This window comes from Medicago sativa, chromosome 6 (assembly GCF_051527215.1).
Source record: "Medicago sativa cultivar Bolivia chromosome 6, Bolivia_mono, whole genome shotgun sequence".
NCBI classification, from domain to species: Eukaryota; Viridiplantae; Streptophyta; class Magnoliopsida; order Fabales; family Fabaceae; genus Medicago; species Medicago sativa.
In genome coordinates this window covers 70,367,344-70,389,517 of record NC_140754.1, presented here as the reverse complement: position 1 = coordinate 70,389,517, position 22,174 = coordinate 70,367,344, and the positions used below count along the sequence as shown (strand labels likewise).

The following is a 22,174-nucleotide window of genomic DNA, read 5'->3' as shown; positions in this document are numbered from 1 at the left end:
ACACAACCACAAATCAATTTTATTTAGGCACACACTTATAAATGAAAAAAATTAAAAGAAAAAAGTTTTACTTAAATGATGTGCCTAAATAATTTCTCATTTAAATTTTTACATTTATGTCTGTCCATTTAAATAAATTTGATTTGGGTTTGTGGCAAGTAAAAATTCTCGAAAATCTAAACCAATGTTTATTTAAGAAAATGGATGAGGACACATATACGTGTTCCGTTAGTTTTAGACCTCAAAGCCAAATTTGCTTTAATCCATGGATGCTTTTATAGGAAGAAGTGGAACTAATGTTTAAAGCTTAAACTAGTACTCATATATCACAACCTTATATGGCGCTTTTTGTGACTTGGATGTGGCTTATAGTTGTCAAAAATATGTGAAATTTTGAAAACTAAATCAACATAATTTTTTAAAATTTCTTCAAAAAAACATAAATTATATAAATATATAAAATGAATTATATTAAGTTTAAAATATTTTGAAGTATACATATATGTAGTCGAGTAAGCTTATTATGAATTAAATGAGTCGTACTATCCTTAACTCATGACATCTCATTTAATTAACGATTTTCAGCTCAAGTTCAATTAATTTAATTCATATTTTGCGAGACAGTAGGTTATGTGGCATGGATTCCGATTTTGATAAGGTTTTGGATGGTCTTTGTGGTGCGATTCCAGATTTTGATGTTAGCAGTTTTACTAGCAAAGACACGGTCCCTCCTAAAGCACAACATGTTTTGGCGAGTGCTCTTTTTAGTAAAAGTGTTCAGGATATGGAAGTTAAGTTTGACATGACCACGAGACAAAAGGCAATTTTTGAATCTATGCAAGCAGCACATGCTCAGGATTTTCGTCTAGCTATCCTGATTGATGGGTTAGGTCAGCATATGTCACCAGTGGAGTATCGTACTATCATTAGATATCACCTTACGATTCCATTGTTTCCTATTGATGAGGTATGCTCTGTTTGTCATAAGGCGTGCCTGTATACTTTTGGGGAGCATGTCGTTCACTGTAAGGAGCTTCCTGGCTTTAAGTACATACATGACTTTGTTAGGGATGTACTTTTTGATATTTTCAGACGGGAGGGAATATCAATGAAGAAGGAGGCGCCTGTGAACTTCCTGACTGACCCACTAGATAGAAGATCAACACTCAGGCCTGACTGACCCACTTGTGGGATTAGGAGTCGGACCTTTTACCGTAAGACAGACAACCCTAAAAGCTGCGTCAAGCAAAGTGGCCAAGCATGACAAAGCGTGTTCTAACAATCAACATGCTTTTATACCATCTGTTTTTGACACTTTCGGTTTCCTAGCACTAGAGGCTGTTGACCTTCTATATAGAGTTCAAAAGGTCATGCATAGCAATGTCATGTCTCCTAGGTCCATGAATGTTGTGTTCACGACGATTGGTTTTACCATCCAAAAAGGTCTAGCAGCGCAACTTGTTGCCCGCTTGCCTTCTATTCAAGTGTAAATAATGGTTTATATATAATATATATGGTAAAATGATTTTGACATTCATGAACTAAATTCAACGAATCAATAATTATGTCGAGTCTCGAATTTTATTCAAGTTGTCTCATTTTGTTGTCTAATCCTAGTTTGCACGGAAAGAAAGATAGACCAAAGCAAGTCAATGGTTAAACACAGGTCAAGCGAAAATAAGCAATAATTAGCCAAAAACGTCGGCTGGAATAAGTTTGTGGTGTGAAAAACAAAGGACTAAAGACCAAAACAAATAGTCTATTTGATTGGGCCACTTGACGTGATTATAGGTTACTCCTAAGACTAAATACAACAGTTTTTTTTCTACTACTTTTTCCACCGTATGTTATTCTCGCGTGTCCTATGTTCTTTTCAAAAATGCTTTTGTGATTTTTGAAATTTAAAATTCAAATTGAGTTTTTCCTTTGTTGTTGGGTGAAAAATGAGTTCTTCTCTAATTCGGATTTTATAATCCAAAAACTTCAAAAAATAGAGCGTGTTCTTTGATTTTTTCGTATTAAAATCAAAGAAACTATTTTTCCATTCAACCCGACACACACTTCGTGAGAATTCACTATAAATCATTCACTATATATAGCTTGGTCAACAACAAAACGTAAAGAATCAAATTGAATATAACTGAAGAGATCAAATCAATCCCTTGAACATGGGTTTCAAAGAGAAATAACCAAACAATTGAATTCAAGTGGATAATTAGCTTCACAAATAGATAAATTATTCTAGAGAACCCAATCAAACCCCAGATTATTAACATGCCCCTTCCTTTGAGAACCGAAGAATTAACATCAAAGAGTCCCAACGAGATCACAATAGACCAAAATTTTATAAGATATAGTTTACCTTTTTATTCATTTATTTATTTGATTTTTCTTTTATTTTAATTTCTAAAAACAATAAATAAATAACATGAAAAATAGAAACCCACAAACAAGCCAGGACCAAGAAGTTTTTATGGGATCCCTATCTACCAAAATTTTGACTTCTGGATCTACCAAAATTTTGACTTTTGGTTCTGGCGAACCATTGAGTCCTCCTCTTTCCGGACAACACATACAAAGAGACCCACCAACATAAAACATAATTAGCAAACGGTTCATGAGCATTGTGCGGTTTCGTGGAAACAGCATGTCTTACATAGCAGTGTTATTGATTGATCCATCTAAATTATGTAAAGTAGTAGAATAATTCAATGTAGCATTTACTTATCAAACGACTTTCCTTTACTTTTCAAACTACAAGCCTGGTGATTAACAAACTATTTCCATTATATTCAAAAGTATTTGAGAAGTATTGTATCCGATACTGGACTGGTATGGAGGATCATACCATGTTGAATCTCCTTTATATTGACTATTCAATATGCATAACTCATTTTGATTGTTCATGTCACATGAGCTCCACCTACTGAGCTCAGCTTGATTGTTTAGGTCACGTGAGCTCCACCTTCTTAGCTCAGCTTGATCGTTCAGGTCACATGAGCTCCAATTTCAACATCACTAGCTCTAATTTTAACTCAACAAGTTGAGCTCGGGGACTATGTCGATTATAGCTTAACTAGAATTATATTATTAATTAATCCATCTAATGATATATTTTTGGGAAAATTTGTGGTATGATCGTTAAGTTGAATTTATTTAAATTACTTATAAGTGGATTTAAGGGAGTATAATTTAATGCAGGATCATGCTAACTTGTATTCTAAAAGCGGATATTAAGGAATCTAAAAAGAGTAGCTTTGTATTGAAAATTATAATATTTTAACTTTTACGAAATTGAATGCACGACTTTTGATATTTATATTTTTACGATGAGTTCATTAACATGTACACTTGAGGACACAAGTTAGCAATAGTCTTTAATGTATTTCCTTTGTCCCATAATATATGACCTATTAGCAAAAGGAATTTCTCGCAAAATATTTGGCGCCTCCAATATTTAAATTCATAATAATTATATTTTTTCAATTGGGTTATCCTATTGGGTCTTGCTAGCAAGTGTCTTTATGACACTTAATAGTTTCAGTTAAGACACTTGTTAAAAATTTAAAAATGAGTATAATTTATAAGTTTTATGAGAATAAGGTTACATCAATGTTATTAATACACAATTTTTAAGGCACAATTTTCATTTTAGACTTTTTAACACAAGTGCTCCAACAACACTCTTTAACATTTTGTATCTTATATGCAGGAGATGTTATGATTTTTTTTTTCTCACAAGTATAAGAAACACAGTACACTTTTTTTTGGTCCAAACACTGGACACTTTTTTCTCATATGTCATTAATTATAAGACCATTTAAAAGAAAATGTTTGTCCCCAAAATGCAAGGGAGTATTGAACTTTCATCAATCCCTCATTTAATGTGAATACTTTGCCTCTGTCATTGCAAATCATAGAAACACATTCACTCCTGTGTTTTGCAATTAGACTCGATAAACAAAATCCATGGCTTACTCTAAAATTCTCTTTTTCTCAATCCTTATTCGATTCCTCTGTTTTGCAACTATCAAGGCACAAGACTCTACTTATTTATATGACATTTGTTCCTCCAATCATACCACAACCAATAGCACCTACCAAATCAACACCAGGACCGTCCTCTCTTCCTTGTCATCAAAATCCACAGGCAACACCGAATTCTACAACACCACAGTCACTAGTATAAACCCCTCTGATTCTGTCTATGGATTGTTCATGTGCATGGGTGACGTCTCCTCTCAACTCTGTCATGAATGCATAGTTAATGCAACTCAAAAACTGTCCTCAGACTCGGAATGCTCTTTGTCCAAACAAGCTGTCATTTGGTACGATGAGTGCATGGTTCGATACTCCAATACCTCTTTCTTTTCCACTGTTTCTACACGTCCGGGTGTTTTTTTGTTGAACACTGGCAATGTCACAAACCCAAAAAGCTTCATGCCTTTGTTGTTTTCAACCATGAATCAAACTGCAGATAAAGCAACACGTCCACTTATTGGAGAGATAAACAAGAAGTTTGCTACAAGTAATGCATCTGTTTCTGGATTTCAGACCCTTTACTGTCTAGCTCAGTGCACGCCGGATTTATCGCCTAGTGATTGCCGAACCTGTCTCAATAGTGCTATTGAATCTCTTCCACTGTGTTGTGATGGAAAGCAGGGTGGGAGAGTTCTTTTTCCTAGCTGTAATATTAGGTATGAACTATATCCTTTTTATAGGTCTATTAATCCTCCTTCACCAAATGAACTTGTTCCTCAAACAAAAACAAATGATTCAAACCAAGATTCTAGATTTTCACAAGATCCAATTTATCTTTCCTATAATTGCTCAAGAAACCACAGTACAATCACTAACAAAAACTTCAAATTACTTCTCTCTTATTTGTCTTCCAACGCCACAGATGGCAAAAAATTTCATCGTGTGAATTTGAAAGAAATGGTGTACGGCCTCTTCTTGTGTCGAGATGACCTTCCTACTCGCCTCTGTGATCAATGTGTGAAAAATGCAACACATAAAATATACTCAAAGTGTCTTTCGTGCCCCAGCGGTATAATTTGGTACAGCCACTGCTTGCTTCGCTATTCTGATCAGAATTTCTTCTCTGTAATCCAAACAAGTCCTATATATAGGCATATAAATATCACCAAATATCCCATCACAGACCAAAACTTGTTCACTAGTACATTATCGAATCAGTTATCTCAACTTGCGGATGATACAGGGGACAGTGATGATAGATATAAGACTAATTCATTAAAACTGAATGATGTACAAACCTTGTATATTCTTGGACAATGTACGCGAGATTTGTCTAGTCAGGACTGCGCTACTTGTCTAAATGATGTGATCGTTACATCAATTCAATGGTCAAATTTGGGTAGCGTTGGGGGAAGAATTTTATATCCTAGCTGCAATCTGAGGTTTGAATTGTTCCAATTTTACATGGACGGCAACGAAGCTCAGCTGCATGGGAGTCCTCCATTACCAGGAAGTGCAGGTGAAGTTTTTGCTCGAGTAGGATTCAGTTCAATTTGTTTATTACTACATTTGAATTGTGAGATTTATAAGTGTTAATTTTTTTGCGTAGAGAAACGGAAAATTATCTTCATTGTTGTCCCTACCATTGTTTTGGTGATGCTCTTCTCTATTGGCTACTATTTGCTTAAGAAAAGGGGAAGAAAGAGTCGTAGGACTATTCTTCGAGAAAATTGTAAGTACTGTATATGATGAAAGGATGTTTTGATCTTGCAATTTTTTATAAGATTTAAAAAGTGTAATAACTTAGTGTAAAAACCAAAATCAAATAAATCTTATCTAGTTGGTGAAGAAAGTGCAACTTTAGAGCCACTACAATTCGATTGGGTGGTAATTGAAGCAGCAACCAACAACTTTTCGAAGGAAAATTACATTGGCAAAGGAGGTTTTGGAGAGGTTTACAAGGTGAGAAAATGCAAAAGAAACTTGGTGCTTAGACATTATGGATGATTGAAAAGTGTACTTTCTGAAAATGTATTTCAAAAATAAGAAACATTTTTGAAAAATTTCAAACCATTGTTTTGGTATTTTTGAAAATGTATTTTCTCTAGTCAGTTCTCAATTTCACTCTGTCTCGATTGAAGAGGAAAATTCATAAACAAATATCCTTATTTTTCACATAAATAATTATATTATGTTTTTAGGGTATCCTTCTTGATGGACGAGAAGTGGCTATAAAAAGGCTTTCAAAAAGTTCTAATCAAGGTGTAGAAGAGTTCAAGAATGAAGTTTTGTTGATAGCCAAGCTTCAACATAGAAACCTTGTGGCATTTGTTGGTTTTTGCCTTGAAGAACAAGAGAAAATACTTATTTATGAATTTGTGCCCAACAAGAGTCTTGATTACTTTCTATTTGGTTGGACACTTTTCAATTTAAACTCTTTCATTTGTCAATATTTAGATTGACGCATTACATATATATAACCTTTTTCTATATATGGACTTAATTTTATTTCCTGAACTATTTTGTAGATTCTCAACAACAAAAGTTGTTAACTTGGGGTGAACGCTTCAACATCATAGGAGGAATTGTTCGAGGGATTCTTTATTTGCATGATCATTCTAGACTCAAAGTTATACATCGGGATCTCAAACCTAGCAATATTCTATTAGACGAAAATATGATTCCTAAAATTTCTGATTTTGGTTTGGCTCGAATTGTTGAAATAAGTCAAGACGAGGGAAGTACAAATAGAATTGTTGGAACATTGTAAGTTTTGAATGTTGACCCCTCTGTTATCTTTTTCTACTTTTTTTTTTATACAAATCTTTTCCCACTTATTCTTAATTAAAATACATTTAATTTATTTTGTAGTGGTTATATGTCTCCGGAATATGCAATGCTTGGACAATTTTCTGAAAAATCCGACATTTATAGTTTTGGAGTTATGCTTTTAGAGATTATTGCTGGAAAGAAGAATAAAAGTTCATTTACTCCACACCATGTTGCTTATGACCTCTTGAATTATGTGAGTGTAGTGATCTAACAATAGTGCCCTTTCATTTTTCCTATTATGATAAATATATATACGTTCTAGTCGGAACTTGGAACAATCTTTAGACAGATTTTATATATTTTTTGATCGAATTTCAGATTACCTGAGTCTTTTTTTTCCATAGTAATCGAAGAGTTAAGAAAAAATAATATTCTTTGCACTTAAATATGTCACATACGACCGGGATAATAATTGAGAAATTTAATTTCACACATTAATTCAGGCATGGAGACAGTGGATGGATCAAACACCTTTAAGTATTTTGGACCCAAATATTGAAGAAGATTATTCTACAAATGAAGTCATTAAGTGCATTCAGATTGGTCTATTATGTGTTCAACATGACCCGGATGCTAGACCTTCAATTACGACAGTTTCTTCTTACCTTAGCAGTTATGCAGTTGAACTACCAACTCCACAAGAACCTGCATTTTTCTTGCATGGTAGAACTTATTCAAACGTTCTTGCACAAGAATCAAGTTCTACTCAATCTGCCGGTAGTTCTGCACTATTCTCAAACAATCAAATGTCCGCAAGTACTTTTATTCCTCGATAGTTTATTAATTTTTATATTAGTTGTATAATTGTTGTCAACAAACTATGCTTTCTAGTATCAATTAGTATCACTTTTAAAAGGATTTAGGAAATTACTATTTGTAATTTCTAATTTGTATCATGTACGGGTTTTGATGGATTTTTGTTGTTGATGAATGTGTTGTGCGCAAGTGCGAGTAATTATGTCCCACATCGGATAGAAAAGTGAAGGTTGAACCCTTTATAAGTGAGAGGACCCGTAAACTCATGTCCTTAAGGTTTTGGGTAAATGTGGCGTCTCTCTCCCTTGTGCGGTTGTTCTGGCCTCGATATAAGCAGTCCCCCTCAGTGACCAAACAGTGGTATCAGAGCCCCCTTCGACCGAGGCAGCCCGTCTGTTGTGGAGAGACATGACATGACATGTGGTATCAGAGCCCCCTTCGACCGAGGCAGCCCGTCTGTTGTGGAGAGACATGACATGACATAATGGTGTAATTTGTGTCAAGAGCCCCCTTCGACCGAGGCAGCCCGTCTGTTGTGGAGAGACATAATGGTGTAATTTGTGTCAAAGTTGATGTAATTTACCAAACAGTGGTAATTTGTGTCAAAGTTGATGTAATTTACCAAACAGTGGTATCAGAGCCCCCTTCGACCGAAGCAGCTCGTCTGTTGTGGAGAGACATGACATGACATGACATAATGGTGTAATTTGTGTCAAGAGCCCCCTTCGACCGAGGCAGCCCGTCTGTTGTGGAGAGACATAATGGTGTAATTTGTGTCAAAGTTGATGTAATTTACCTTTGATGATGTATAAGTAAATGTTTTACAAGGGCATTGTTCCCAATAACCTCATTTACCCTTTAATGATTGAATTTGTTTAGAAAGATGAACAGAAGAGATGCAAAAGATTAATTGGAAACTTTCAATGAAGCTTGTATGAAAATTTGTTTAGAAAGATGAACAGAAGAGATGCAAAAGATTAATTGGAAACTTTCAATGAAGCTTGTATGAAGCTTGTACTCAACTAGGAGAAAAAAATCTCGTCGAGAGACATTTTTGTTTAATTGGGACTGTGATTCACTACAGTCAAAAAAATGACAGAGTGGCACAGTCAAACAAAGCATAACCATCTGATCAGATCAATGGTGTAGATTTACTTTCCCTAATTTGTTCCACTTCAATTCCACAACTAAAAACGTGTCTTTCTTCCTAAAGATGAGATATCATGGCTGATGGATAAAATGCTTCAACTATGCAGAAGTTTTCAATTCTTCAGAACATGGATGATGTGTTTTGAACTGCGTTGGTTGTATTTTGTTTGACTGTGTGACCGGAGTTCAGGTATGTTCCATTTACCTCATGCTCCATTTAGGGTCCGTTTAGGTTATGGATGAAAGACACGTTGTAAAACATTATTCAAGGGTTGAGGTTTAATTAAAAAAAAATGTATTTATCTAATAAAAAAGATTAAAAAAAACAAAATACTTTTTCAACTATGCAGTGAAACCCAATCTATTTAGTTTCCCGGTCAAATTACAAATTGTATATTACCGTTTGGCTATATAAGACTAAATTGCAATGTTAACATTGGTAGCTAGCTATATATACGAACAATGAATCTCATAGTCAATAACATTCTTTTATTGAGTGTCACTCACAAATAATTGAGAATTGTTGTTCTTTGTTCCCTTGAGCATTATTGGAGATCTTGTTATGTGCGGTGATTGTTGTTTTTATGAAGAGTATTTACTTTGATGCCAAGTACACCAGGCAACTGACTTATGGTGGCGAAACACTCTCAAGCTCAGTGCATTTATACATCATAGTTAAGTTTAATAAGTTTTCCTTCTTCTCTTATTATATTGAGAACCATATTTATTTTGTTGCAATTATAATTCATGATTATTGCTAATTATTTATCAATTTTATGTCCAATTTTTCCGACAATTTATGCATCAATAGGAAAACTGAAGGTCACGGGTCATAACCTATAAGGAAGAGCAAGTAGTATACTCCTCCTATTTATAGGAGATGTGTACCTTAATTTTTTATTTTTTTCATGTGTACATCTTTCATGTTCCAGCATACTTTTATTTAGTTTGTGAGTTATGTGACCAAAAATCTCTACCAATGAAATGATATCACAATAACCAAAGAACAACACAGGAAATCATTGGACAATGAAGATTGTAACCTTGGTGTTGTACGCAATCATAATTAGACATCATTTTCTTAATTTCTTTGTGTTAGATTAACATTTACTCGTTTGTCCCAGTGTGAAATCAGGACACTTAACTTTGTTTGAAGAACAGGCTATCGCTTGATTCTCTTAAGAATTTTGCTCTTTACCCAACAGAAATTGCTCGCTCACAAACTGAAAAGACCATATTGCCCCTGCGTGATTTAACTCACTCTAGTTGTGTTTTCTGCGTGACTTAAGTCACGGTGCGTGAGTTAAGTCACACTGCGTGCTCTTTTAAGGTTAGACAGAACCTCATTTCCTCATTTCCAATCTCAAATCTCTCTTAAATCTCTCTCAAATTACCCAAATCTGAAATTCCTTCAACTTCAAATCAAACAACACTCCAATAACAAGAACAAGTAAGTTTTCACTTAAATTATGTTGGTATGATAGATTTTTTCACTTAATTAGAATTTTTTTGTTTTAATGTTTTGTTTAAATTTTGATTTTTTTGGCAAGAAATTATACAATGTTACATGTAAATGACTTATATTGCTTAATTGTTATGATATTTAGATGTTTGCATGTTTATGTTCGATTTTTTTCACTTAGATTAGATTTTTTTGGTTTTAGGGTCTTGTTTAAATTTTGATTTTTTGGGCAAGAAATGATACAATGTTACATGTAAATCACTTATATTGCTTAATTGTTTAGATGTTTGCATGTTTATGTTGTAGTTATGAGTTTTAGGGTTTATGTATAATTTGCACTCCAAGTGTTTGATGAAATAATTGAATGAGTTTTTCATTGATAAGTGTCTGATGAAATAATCGAATGAGTTTTTCATTGACTGTTTTTAAATTGTTTTTAATTTCTTATTGTGTAGATTTGAAACAATGGCCGATATGTTCGACGTTCTTGCACAATTCAATGGTGGAGAACCTCAGAGGTTGAAGGTTCGTCACCTTGGTGTCACGTTAAGATATATCAAGGATCAACAGAATGAATTCAACCAAGGAGTCAACCCCGGAGACACAAGGATGGTGGAATACGTTCGGTATAAACGTCCAACGCTTGACGATGGGAGAATATCATTCAGTTGGATGGAATTAACAAAGGAAGATAACGTGAGGAGCATGTTTTGGGAGCACAACATATTCCAGTGGATTGATATGCGTGTAACGTTGCTGAGATCAATTGAAGATATTATCAACAGTTTGATTCCGCCAGAAGATAGTGATTAGGTAGGGAATGCATCTTCTATTGTAATGTAACTTTGATTGATGTTTAGAGACTTTTCAAGTTTTGCCAATATAGTGATTAGTATGTCGACTGTGTGTACCTTTTCATTCATGATATTGCGTGAAGTTGTGGAATGGATGTTTGGCAAGCAAGTTAGCCCACTAATGCTAACTAGAAGATGAACTTTTGATATTACCATTGTTGAAAATGCTATTTTACTGTTAATATTCAATCATATTTATTTGAAAGATGGTTGTCCATTACCACTGCCTTGTGGGGAGTGGAGGAATCGCAAGATTGGTGAGGTGGAGAAATGAGAGTTTGCATTTATGGATAGACAAGCCTTGTTCTAAGACCTCATGTCTAAGGAGCCAAAGCCGCCGAAAAAACCAACAATTGAACACAGTCCAATTTATTGCGAAACTCCCACTCCGGAAAAACCAATAGGAGAATTTGAAGTCATTGAAGAAGATGAAAATGATGCACTATCACTAGCTATATAGATAGGCTAGGACACTTTTTTGACGGTGTTCGTCCTATTTTTTGTCGATTTTACACCGATATATTTTTTGGTGGCCGGTTATGTAACGCCGATATTTGAAGCCAATATGTAACTAACAGTATATGTATATAAATATATGATGTGAAATATTTTTTTGGTGGCCGGTTATGTCATGTAAATTATTGCTCTCATTTTTTGGTCTTTAATTATTCAACTATTTATTTTATCTTTTATTTTGTTTTATTCACATACTTGGTATTCCATTAAATTTTGTGAAGTGAAACATGTTTGAAGATGCACAAGTTAAAGTTCAAGCTCATGTTCGATATTGCACCACGAAGAAAAAGATTAAGGTCTTTTTAACCCCCGCTGACAAGTTGGACAAGTTGAAGGCACAACTTAACAATCTCATGTATTTGTACAGGTGTCATGCGTGAACATAGGGGAGGATAAGGAATAGGACTGTTGGAAGACCGTGTATTTTCCACAAGTTATCCGTGATGATAGAGACGTTTAGGATTTAGGGTTTAAGGTTGAAAATAACATTTTACATCTTTGTGTCCGATCAATTGAAGTGTAATATTTATAAATGTGTAATAGTCTAATGTGTTCGAATTTGTGTCCACAATGTTGCATTTTAATGAATTTGTGCTTTGTGTAATTTAATGAAGAATTTGTGTAATTTTGATCGTTTATGTGTGATTTTGTGTATTTAACGACGAATTTGTTTATTTTGGATTGTTTATGTGTCATTGAGTGTGATTAAGTGATTATGCGTCATTAACGATGAATTAGTGTGATTTGAATCGTTTATGTGTGATTATGTGATTGTGTGATTAACGACGAATTTATGAAATTTGGATTGATTATGTGTGATTATGTCATTATGTTGTTAAAATGGTGTAATTCGGATCAATTATGAGTGTGTAAAGATTACGGGTCATTAATGATTTGGTTAATGATATTCAATGTTGTCTGCTGCTATACCAGTACTCAGCATGAGTTTACCCACGTTGCCTGTAATCAGCGTGAGTTAACTCGCGTTGTATTTCAACGTGACTCAAGTCACGCTGGGTTTAACACCTGCGCGACTTAACTCACGTGAGGGGTATTTTTGTCAGTTTGTATAGGAGTGGGCATTTTTTTATGGAAGAAGATCGATTTTCTATGTTTTGGATGTCACTCCTAACGTTTCCATATTGGCCATGACATGGAGCCCTCCCAGGATCACATTGGAAGTATGACCCTTGAAGAAAATTTGAACCATCCACACCACATATCCAATGTCATCTGCTCATAATATGCTCACAGTCGTTCCTTGAAGACTACAATTGTTCTTTCAAGATAGTTGTCCAAGCAAAGGTTCAAGACCAAAACCGTAAACCTAAACTATATATACTAAGTCAAGGGCACTGGCTTAGGTATGCATACTCTTACCCTAAATACTTCATCACCCACAACACTTACTGACTTCACTATTGGAGTATGTGCATGTGCACCACCCCATTCATTATAGAAGAAGGATTATGTTGATAGAAATACCCTACTCAAATTTCATTTAATGCCATCACCTAAGGATATCACGTCTGGCAGGATCATATACATTCGTGGGGTAATATGGCAAAAACAACTCAAATCAAACATTAGTTTATAAATAGTTTTACACTAATGACATACGTCCTTAAAATTCTTTCATAAAATAAAAATAATATTTTTTAAGGGAAATAAAAATAATGTTTTAGCAGGTGGTGTATTAATAAATAAAATGAAAAAAAAAGTGATATAGGGTGCAAATAGGATTCTCACTAACTTATTTTTGGTTGAGTCCAACATTTATGCATGATAAAATGACTGCTCAAGCCCGATATACATAATAAACCCATTAATGAAGCAAACTAAAAGTACCAAATTGACACAACATGAAATCATAATTGAATTAGAACCCTAATTTTTCAGAGAGGAAAACAAAAAATACGAAGAACGATGTCTGGTTTTGCTTCAACTCCAACTGTCAATCTCAATGTTGATGAAGACAAGAAACCCGACGTCTTCAAACACGTCTACTTGAAGGTCAAAAGCCAAGTACACTTTTCACTTTCTCTTATTTCAATTAATTTTATGTGTTGAATTTTCTGATTGATGTATTTTTGTTACTTTTAATTTTCATTATTGTTTTGATTTTTATTACAAATGTAATCCTTAAAATTTATGTATCCTAAATGTGTTCAGTTTAATAGATGGGTATTATGTTTGAGTATAAGAATATTAGATAAATAAATTTTATGTGTTGAATTTTCTGATTGATGTATTTTTATTACTTTTACTTTTCATTATAGTTATGATTCTTATTACCAATCTAATCCTTAAAATTTATGTATACTAAATGTCTTCAGTTTGATAGATGGGTATTATGTTTGAGTATGAGAATATTAGTTAAGGTTTATTATTTTTTTAGTTTTATTTTCTATAATTTATAGAATTCAAAAACTTTGTTCTTTAGTATATCAGTTTATTTCCCTACGTCAATTATTTCGGTACAATAATTGGCATGCAATGGAGTTTACCTTTTCCAGTTGGTTTTTGTGGCTACAAAAAGGACAATGAAAGTGTTCTTGAGATAAATATTGTTCTGGACCGGAAAAAACCTAATGGATTCCTGCTCTTTACCCAAACGGTTGTGCTCATTCCCAAAGTAAAAGTCGAAAATGCCCCTACGCAACTTTACTTGCGCTAGTGTATTTTGTACGCATGTTAAGTCACGCTACGTGACTCAACATACGTTAGTGTAATATGAACGTGACTTAAGTCACGTACCACTTAGCACTAGCGCAAGTTAACTCACGCTAGTTGGCCGGTAAAGAACAAACGTTTTTCCAACTTTGGTCAGCTTTTCAACATTCAATGTACACGTTTTTTACCACTTTCACACGTTTTTCTTGACCACATTTATGTTAGATACAACCTAGGTTCACATTTTTACCTATAAATACCCTCACTTACTTCCCATATTCCTCACATTATCACTCTCTCCCTCTAATTCTCTTCTTTCTTTGTTTTTTTTCTTTTCAATATTCTCTTTGGGGTAAAAAGTGATCAAAATTCGTCGGGGTAAAATAGTGAGTAGCCGACTTGGGGAAGTGATCGACCCTTGGGATAATTTTAAACCTGTTTTTTTAACCGCAGAAACTTTTTACCGTGGGTAAAAAGAACTTCTTGTGGTAAAAAAAAAACAGATTTAAATTTAGCCCAAGGGTTGATGATGTATTTTCCCCAAGAAGGCTGCTCACTATTTTACCCCACGAAGATTGTTCACTTTTTACCCCAAGAAGGATAAAATAAGTAGATTTAGTGAATAAGTTCAAAATTATTGTATGAATAATTGTAATGAATAATTGTAATGTATGAATTATCAATGAAATGAGATATTGTTATATTTACTTTTATTTATATTTTGTCCATTTGCTTTTATTAATTTAGTCCATTTACTTTTATTTATATTTGCATTTATTTAAAGAATAATATCGAATCAATAATTTAGAATAATGTTAACAAAATAATTTCGGAATAATGTTAATAAAATAATTTAGAATAAAGTTAAGAAAATAATTTAGATTAATGTATGAGAAAATAATTTACAATATAGTTAATAAATTAATTTAGATCAATGTAAACAAACTAATTTACAATAATGTTAATAAATTAATTTAGATCAATGTAAACAAACTAATTTACAATAATGTTAAGAATATATTTCAGAATAATGTTAAAAAAATAATTTAGTATAAAGTTAAGAAAATAATTTAGATAAATGTAAACAAAATAATTTAGAATAAAGTTAATAAATTAATTTAGATTAATGTGCACAAACTAATTTACAATAATGTTAAGAAAATATTTCGTAATAATGTTAATAAAATAATTTAGTATAAAGTTAAGAAAATAATTTAGATTAATGTAAACAAAATAATTTAGAATAATAAATTAATTTAGAATATAGGCCTTAAATGTAAAAAAAAACAAAATGAAGGCCTAATTGAAAATTATTTAGTGCATAGGTTTTATATGCACTTATTTCAGTAAAAAACAGTACAAAAAACGTGTAAAACACAATAAAATCATGGTTGAATAACCGACTAAAGTCCAAAAAACGTGTTCTTGAGTTGTGACCACCGGCCTAACTAGCGTGAGTTAACTCACGCTAGTGTAAACCTGGGCGTGAGTTAACTCACGCTAGTGTAAAACCTGGGCGTGAGTTAACTCACGCTAGTGTAAAGCCTGGGCTCAAGAACACGTTTTTTTTGACTTTGTTCAATGCATTTTAATTGATTTTACACGTTTTTGTTAAGTTTTTACATGTTTTTTTGACCCTATTTATGGTAGAAATAACCTATGTTACAATCTCCCCCTATAAATACACCCCTAAACTTCCCCATTTCCTCACACCATCTCTCATTCTCACTCTCTCCCCCTATGAATCTTCTTCCTTTCCTTCTTTTTTTCCTTCTTTATTTTGGTGTAAAAAGAGAAAGAATGATAAGTAGCGGGTATGCTGGGGAAAATATAAGTAGTGAGCAGCTTTCTTGGGCAAAAAACCACATTGGGTAAAACTAAATGTGCAGATTTAGTTTTACCCCAGGAAGGATGGTTTTCTTGTGGTTTATTTTTAGTTTTACCACAGGAAGATAGGTTTTCTGGTGGTTTTTATTTTTTGCAGTTTTAGTTTTACCCCATTGTAAATGTAATAAGAATTATATTAATAAAATGATATTTTATATTTATTATCTTTGTTTCTTTATTTTTGTTCATTGTTGCATTTATTTTTGTTCTTTATTATTTTTCTTTCTTTATATTAATAAAGTGTATTGAATTAATAAATTCAAATAAAGGAAATTAGAATAAAAATTAGAATAACTAGCGTGACTTAAGTCACGTTCACATTATAACTGGCGTAAGTTAACTCACGCTACGTGAGTTAACTTGCGTAGAGGCATTAAGGTATTTTACTTTGGGAATGAGCGAAACTGTTTGGGTAAAGAGCAGGATTCAACCTAATGACATATAACCCAACAAGCCAAGGCCCAATTAACGCATTGGAGCACACCCTGACCTCATCTTCGATGTTCATGCTATCTCTAATTGCCCCCATTGATCAAGGCTCACATTGTCTATTTAAATATAATTCAGCATCACCCTCAAGGTACACTGCACTTTTTACCACATTTCGCACATAACCACTGCTATAAAATACTAACTTGTGCATTGGATTGTTGACGTGCTTGCTTGCACTTTTCTCCTCCACCGTGAAAATTCGACCTCGGCCACACTGGAACACCGTGAACCACCATTCTACATATGTGACTTTCACCTGATAGATCACAACGCAAAGATGCAATGGAAGAGTAGTCAAAAATATTTGGCAAACAACATAAGTGGTTGGTTGGACAATTTATTATTCAATTAGTTTTTCTTTGTGTTGTCTAAACTATTCTTAAGGTAACAATAACATCACTAATTTACTAAAGATGACTGGAAAAAATAAAGAAAATGACATATTGAGTCAATTAGGAGTATGGTGTAACTAACATAAATCTAATTTGATAGTGTTCATATAGAATTTATGCTTATTTTAAGTTTGACATTATACAAGTTTATTTTAATTTATCTTTATAATTACAATAATGATATTTGTATATTAGTATCATATAATAACAATTTCTGTACGCATACCGTTTACCCATATAATTGTGAACTAGGTGACTGTTATTTGATGTGTCTCAGAATATGAGATCATAAATTTATTATAAAAGAGTTTTTCTTATTAAATGCTAAAATTGTTATTAACTTATTGTCAGTTCCATGTCCTAGAAAATTATCATAATATATTAGCAAAAAGATTGTTATTAACTTTTCAGTTAGTCACATAGACATATGTTAAACATTAGTTAATAAAGTTATTCCACTTATAATTTTAAGCAGATTTTGTATATAATATTTATATATATATATATATATATATATATATATATATATATATATATATATATATATATATATATATATTGATTGATTGATCTATCCAGTGAAGACGGAAGGAGGCAACGGTAATGGTGTGGTGCTCTGGTGCGGTGGCAATGAAGCCTTTACGGTAGAATGTATGGTGCCTGCAGGAAAGTTAGCACACCAACAATCAAGTTAGTGTAGGAAATGAGGTTGAATGTGTAAAAGTGTATGGCAAATGAATCGTACCTTGAAGGAGACGTGGAGTCACCCTTATATAGGGGAAGGAAGCACTACTGTGAAGGTGAGAAAAACACAAGAAGGGGGGGTTGAATTGTGTTTTGAAAAATTCTTCGTTTCTCCTAAAAACTGAACACACTGATCAGAAGCTAGGTGAGACAGCTTCTGAAGTGATAATCAGAATCTAAATGCAGCGGAATAAAACAGAGAGAGAGAAGAAGAACGACACAAAGCAATTATACTGGTTCCTTCCACAATCCGGAAGTAGTCCAGTCCCCCTTGCACTTCCAAGGAGATTTCACTATGAGTAATATCTGATTACAAATGCTCAAGCACACAAGCAAGAGACTTCCAATGCTCAAGCACACAAGCAAGAGACTTCCTTTGCTCAAGAACACAATCAAGAGACTTCCTGCTCAAGCACAATTGCAAGAGACTTCCTAACTAAACAAAATTACACAGAAAATTGTTTAAGTTTGAACACTTGATATACAATCAGAGGTGCTCACAATACAAATCAGATACAGACTCAATGGACTTAAGAATTTCTAAGATATGACTTTAAGACACAGAAATTCTAAGTGAATGCAGAACAATTTCAGCAGAGGTTTGGTACTTGTGATAATCTTGTGAGTCTTTCGTTCAGCGTTCTTGCATTACCAATTCTCTAGGTCTTCACTCCTTTATATAGAGGTGTGAAAGAGACGTTGTGAAATTGCCAGCACACCAAAGAGTCATTAGATGAAGCTTGATCTTTCACCAATGATCTTTTGCCTGATTTGGTTGTTGTCCTATGAAGAACCAATTTGAAATCCATTCCTTATCCAAAGGAACATATATGCAGGCGAGACCGTATTCTGGAGCTGTTTTCTTGTCCTGTAGCGTGGACACAAAACAGAGTAGTGGAGAACGTGGTTGTACAATTCGTACAAAGTACAATGTCAACGCTTTCGTCCAAATTGCAAGCACAGGCCTTCAAACACCTTTGAAATGACCGTTGCAAAACTCCACTAATCCTTTGTTTGTGTTTTCGAATCCAATAGACAGCTTTTGCATTGATGATTCTTCAATTCTTGAATCTTTTGCAAATCCAGTTGAGATTCAGCTTCTGGTGAAATAGCTTCTGATGAGGCAGCTTCTGATGATGCAGCTTCTGATGATATGACTTCTGCAGCTTCTGATGACGCAGCTTCTGATGATGTGGCTTCTGGACCTCTTGTCTTCAGAAGCACTATTCTTCAGGAGCAGCTTACTTCAGGAGCGCTATTTCTTCAGGAGCAGCTTGACTTCAGGAGCGCTTTGCCTTCAGAATCATCTAAGCTTCATTTTCTTTTGCTCTTTATTTGCTCATTCAGAACCAATGATGATGTAACTTTATAATTATGGTCCTGTACACTTGAACAAATATTAGCTAGTCCAATTTACAATTTTTAATACCTTGTTATCATCAAAACTCTTTAAGGTTCATTGTTAAACACATTTTGTTCCAACAATCTCCCCCTTTTTGATGATGACAAACAAAAGTATTTAAAATTGATCAATTGTTGTTAATCTAATTAACAAGTTGACTTTGGGGTTCTGAGGTTTGTAAGCTCAAACTCCCCCTGAGTCTGATAGTCTTTAAGGTGAGGTTTGTAAGCTCCCCCTAAGTTCTATCCAGGTTAATTAAATTCATTTTTCGCACAATAATATTATCAGAGCTTAAGAACAAAATTGAATCATTGAAAGAATTAACTTATAGATAAGAAGAATGGTTCAATTAATTTTACTTGAATTTTGATACTCCTTCGTTCGTTCATAGCTTATACCAATAAGGTAAAAAAAATGATAGAAGTTTTTCAAAAATTTCAAATGCCATTAATGGGGCTCAGAGCCTTTAAATACTTGTCACATATACTCCCCCTTTTGTCATTATCAAAAAAAAGTCAAACATTGAAATAAATTTAAGCATAAAAGACAAAAAGATATGAGAAAAACTCAAACATGAGAGAGTATAATAGGAAATGAACTAAATAAATCAGAGCAAAATATATGAACATGTATATTCAATTGTCAGAAGCAGCTAAACAGTCAGAATCAGTAAGCATTCAGAAGCAAGAGAAATAAGACAAGATGGTTTCAGAAGCAAGGACTAAGAAAATAAAACAAACAACAAACAAAAAGTAAAACACAAGGGTGTGCAACTAAGGGTTGGTTTGTTGTTGTTTCTTCATCTCCTCCATTTCTTCAATCTTCTTCTGCAACAGTTCTTCAAGTTGTTGTTGCCTCTGGAGAAGAGCTTGTTCCCTTTCCTTAGCTTCTTGCTGCTGCTCTGCCATCTGTTTCTTCAGAAGCTTACACAACCTGGCTTCTCTGGTCAAGTAATCCGTTTCAAAGAAGAAAGGCTGGTTTGCCAGGAGCAGTGTAGAACTTCTTACTCTAAGACTCTGATTCACATGCTCCATTAGCCTTCTGACTGATGCTTGCTTGACTCTGATGCATTTAGCCTTGATTTCTTCGATAAGCTCAGTTGCCCGGTTCTGAAGAGATGCCCAGGAGTCTTCATATGCACCTGTGAGATCAATCGTCCTTCTTTGATCCACAAGATTATGCATCTGACTCAGGATTGTCAGAAGCTCAGAATTAATATATCCAGATTCCAGGATGTTTGTGGGTGGTTGATCAAGAGTTTCAAGATCAGAATCACTGATTTCCAAGTCTTGAACTGGGTTAGGAACTGGAATGGTAAGGTGTGTCTGTGTGTTTGAAGATGAGGGCTGGTTAGAAACAATGTGTGTGGTGGAGGTTGAGGCTTGAACATTGACTAGGGAGATGTCAACATCCATGGGAGTTGGTTCTGGAGAGTGTTCAGGTAAAGGTTGAAATTCAGTTTCAGTTGGTGGTTGTTGTGGTGAATTTGTTGTTTGATTGTTGAGTTGGGGGTCAATGGTAGGTAATGGTGATTGTGGGGGTGTTGTGGGTTTATGTGGTTCAGGTGTTTGTTGATGGGGGTTTTCTGAAACAACATTTTCAGAAGCAGCTGCTTCTGGAGTTGTTTCAGAGGCCTTTTCTGAAGTAGATTTGTCTAAGGGTAACTCACCTGAGTAGTGAAGAGCAAGACTGTCTAAGACAGAAGTGTCTTCTATTGGTTCAGGTGCTGATGGTGAAGAGAGTGAAATGGGGATAGAGGTGACTGGAATCTGGATTACCTGATCTGCAGGGCCTGCTTCAGAAGTGATCTTCTGTGGACCAGCAGATTGAGGAACTGCTTCTGAAGTTCCCTCTTCTGGAGCATCTTCAAAAATGAGCATCATATCGTCTTCCTCATTGTCTTCAGTAGGCTTACCAGCAATGGCTCTTACTTCAGCCAATTTCTCCTTGTAGAACCTATCACAGTCTTCCAACCCCAAAGCCTTGAGCTTCTCATCTCTTTGCTGAATGTATTGTGCTTTTTGATCCTTTCTGTCTGATATAAGATCAGAAGCACGTTCATCTGCCATCCTTTTCATTCTTGGAGTCATTTCAACCATAGGACTCACAAGTTGAAGGGGAGCCTTCTTCTTCTTCAGCTTGGGATCAGCCTCTTCTTTCTCCATTTCTTCAAGAGTTTCCTCCAGCTGCTCTTGAGTGATTACCAAATCTGCCTTACCTTTTCTTCTCTTCTATGGAATAGAAGCAGCACCAATCTTCTGCATCTTTCCTTTATCCTTGATAGAAATAGGTTTAGATTCAGACTTAGCAACTTTAGCAATGGCAGCTTCTGACTCAGTACTGGTTCTGGCCTTCTTTCCTTTAGTAGGAGCAACATCAGATTCAGAACTAGTTCTGGTCCTCTTCCCTTTAGGTGCATCAGAAACAGCAGCTTCTGACACAGCAACTGCCTTGGCCTTCTTGCTTTTCCCTTTAGCACAAGCAGCTTCCTCCAAGATGTACTCAGCTACTAATCTAGCTAAGTGTTCAGGATCACTTTCCTTAATAATGGAAGGAAAGTCCCTGATAATCTCAGATTCTTCTGTGGTCATCTCCAACCACTTTTCATCTTTAGGAGCTGTCTTGAATAAGTGCATAGAATGCAAGGTCTTGCTACTGATAGTCTTCTCTGCAGTAGAGACTTCGAAGCATTTATCAGAAGCATCCCTTGTTCTTCTCAAAAGATCCAGCACTTTCCCTTGATAAAAGATCTCAGAGAGCAATCTTCCATAGGGCACTTGTTTCCTTCCTTTGACTGTGCTTTCATTGATAGCCCTGCATAGATGATCCAATACATATCTTGGAAAGTTTATCTTTTCCAGATTGGTCATGAAATAGATTGCTAGCTTCTGTTGGTTGTTGGGTTGATCAGACCCACCTGCTCTTTGAAAGAAGCAATCGTTGCTGAATTTCACCAACATTCTGTTGTGAATCTCCATTTCAGAAGGCTTAGCATCTTTGTTACCACCCAGAAGAGTGTTGTAGTAGTTTTGCA

The 22,174-nt window shown here is 34.4% G+C and overlaps 2 protein-coding genes across 2 annotated transcripts; both read left to right on the top strand.

The window, feature by feature from the left end:
• The first annotated feature begins 3,679 nt into the window (after positions 1 to 3,679).
• On the top strand, positions 3,680 to 8,396 carry LOC146916576 (cysteine-rich receptor-like protein kinase 10). Its single transcript, XM_085718609.1, has 7 exons — positions 3,680 to 5,500; positions 5,591 to 5,713; positions 5,822 to 5,943; positions 6,183 to 6,393; positions 6,510 to 6,747; positions 6,853 to 7,006; positions 7,257 to 8,396. The coding sequence occupies exons 1-7, from the start codon at positions 3,970 to 3,972 to the stop codon at positions 7,587 to 7,589; spliced, it is 2,712 nt and encodes a 903-aa protein (XP_085574735.1). The 5' UTR covers positions 3,680 to 3,969; the 3' UTR covers positions 7,590 to 8,396.
• Positions 8,397 to 10,645: 2,249 nt separating this feature from the next.
• LOC146916575 (uncharacterized) lies at positions 10,646 to 10,993 on the top strand. Its single transcript, XM_085721675.1, has one exon. It carries the CDS (start codon positions 10,646 to 10,648, stop codon positions 10,991 to 10,993), a length of 348 nt encoding a protein of 115 aa, XP_085577801.1.
• Positions 10,994 to 22,174: the final 11,181 nt, after the last annotated feature.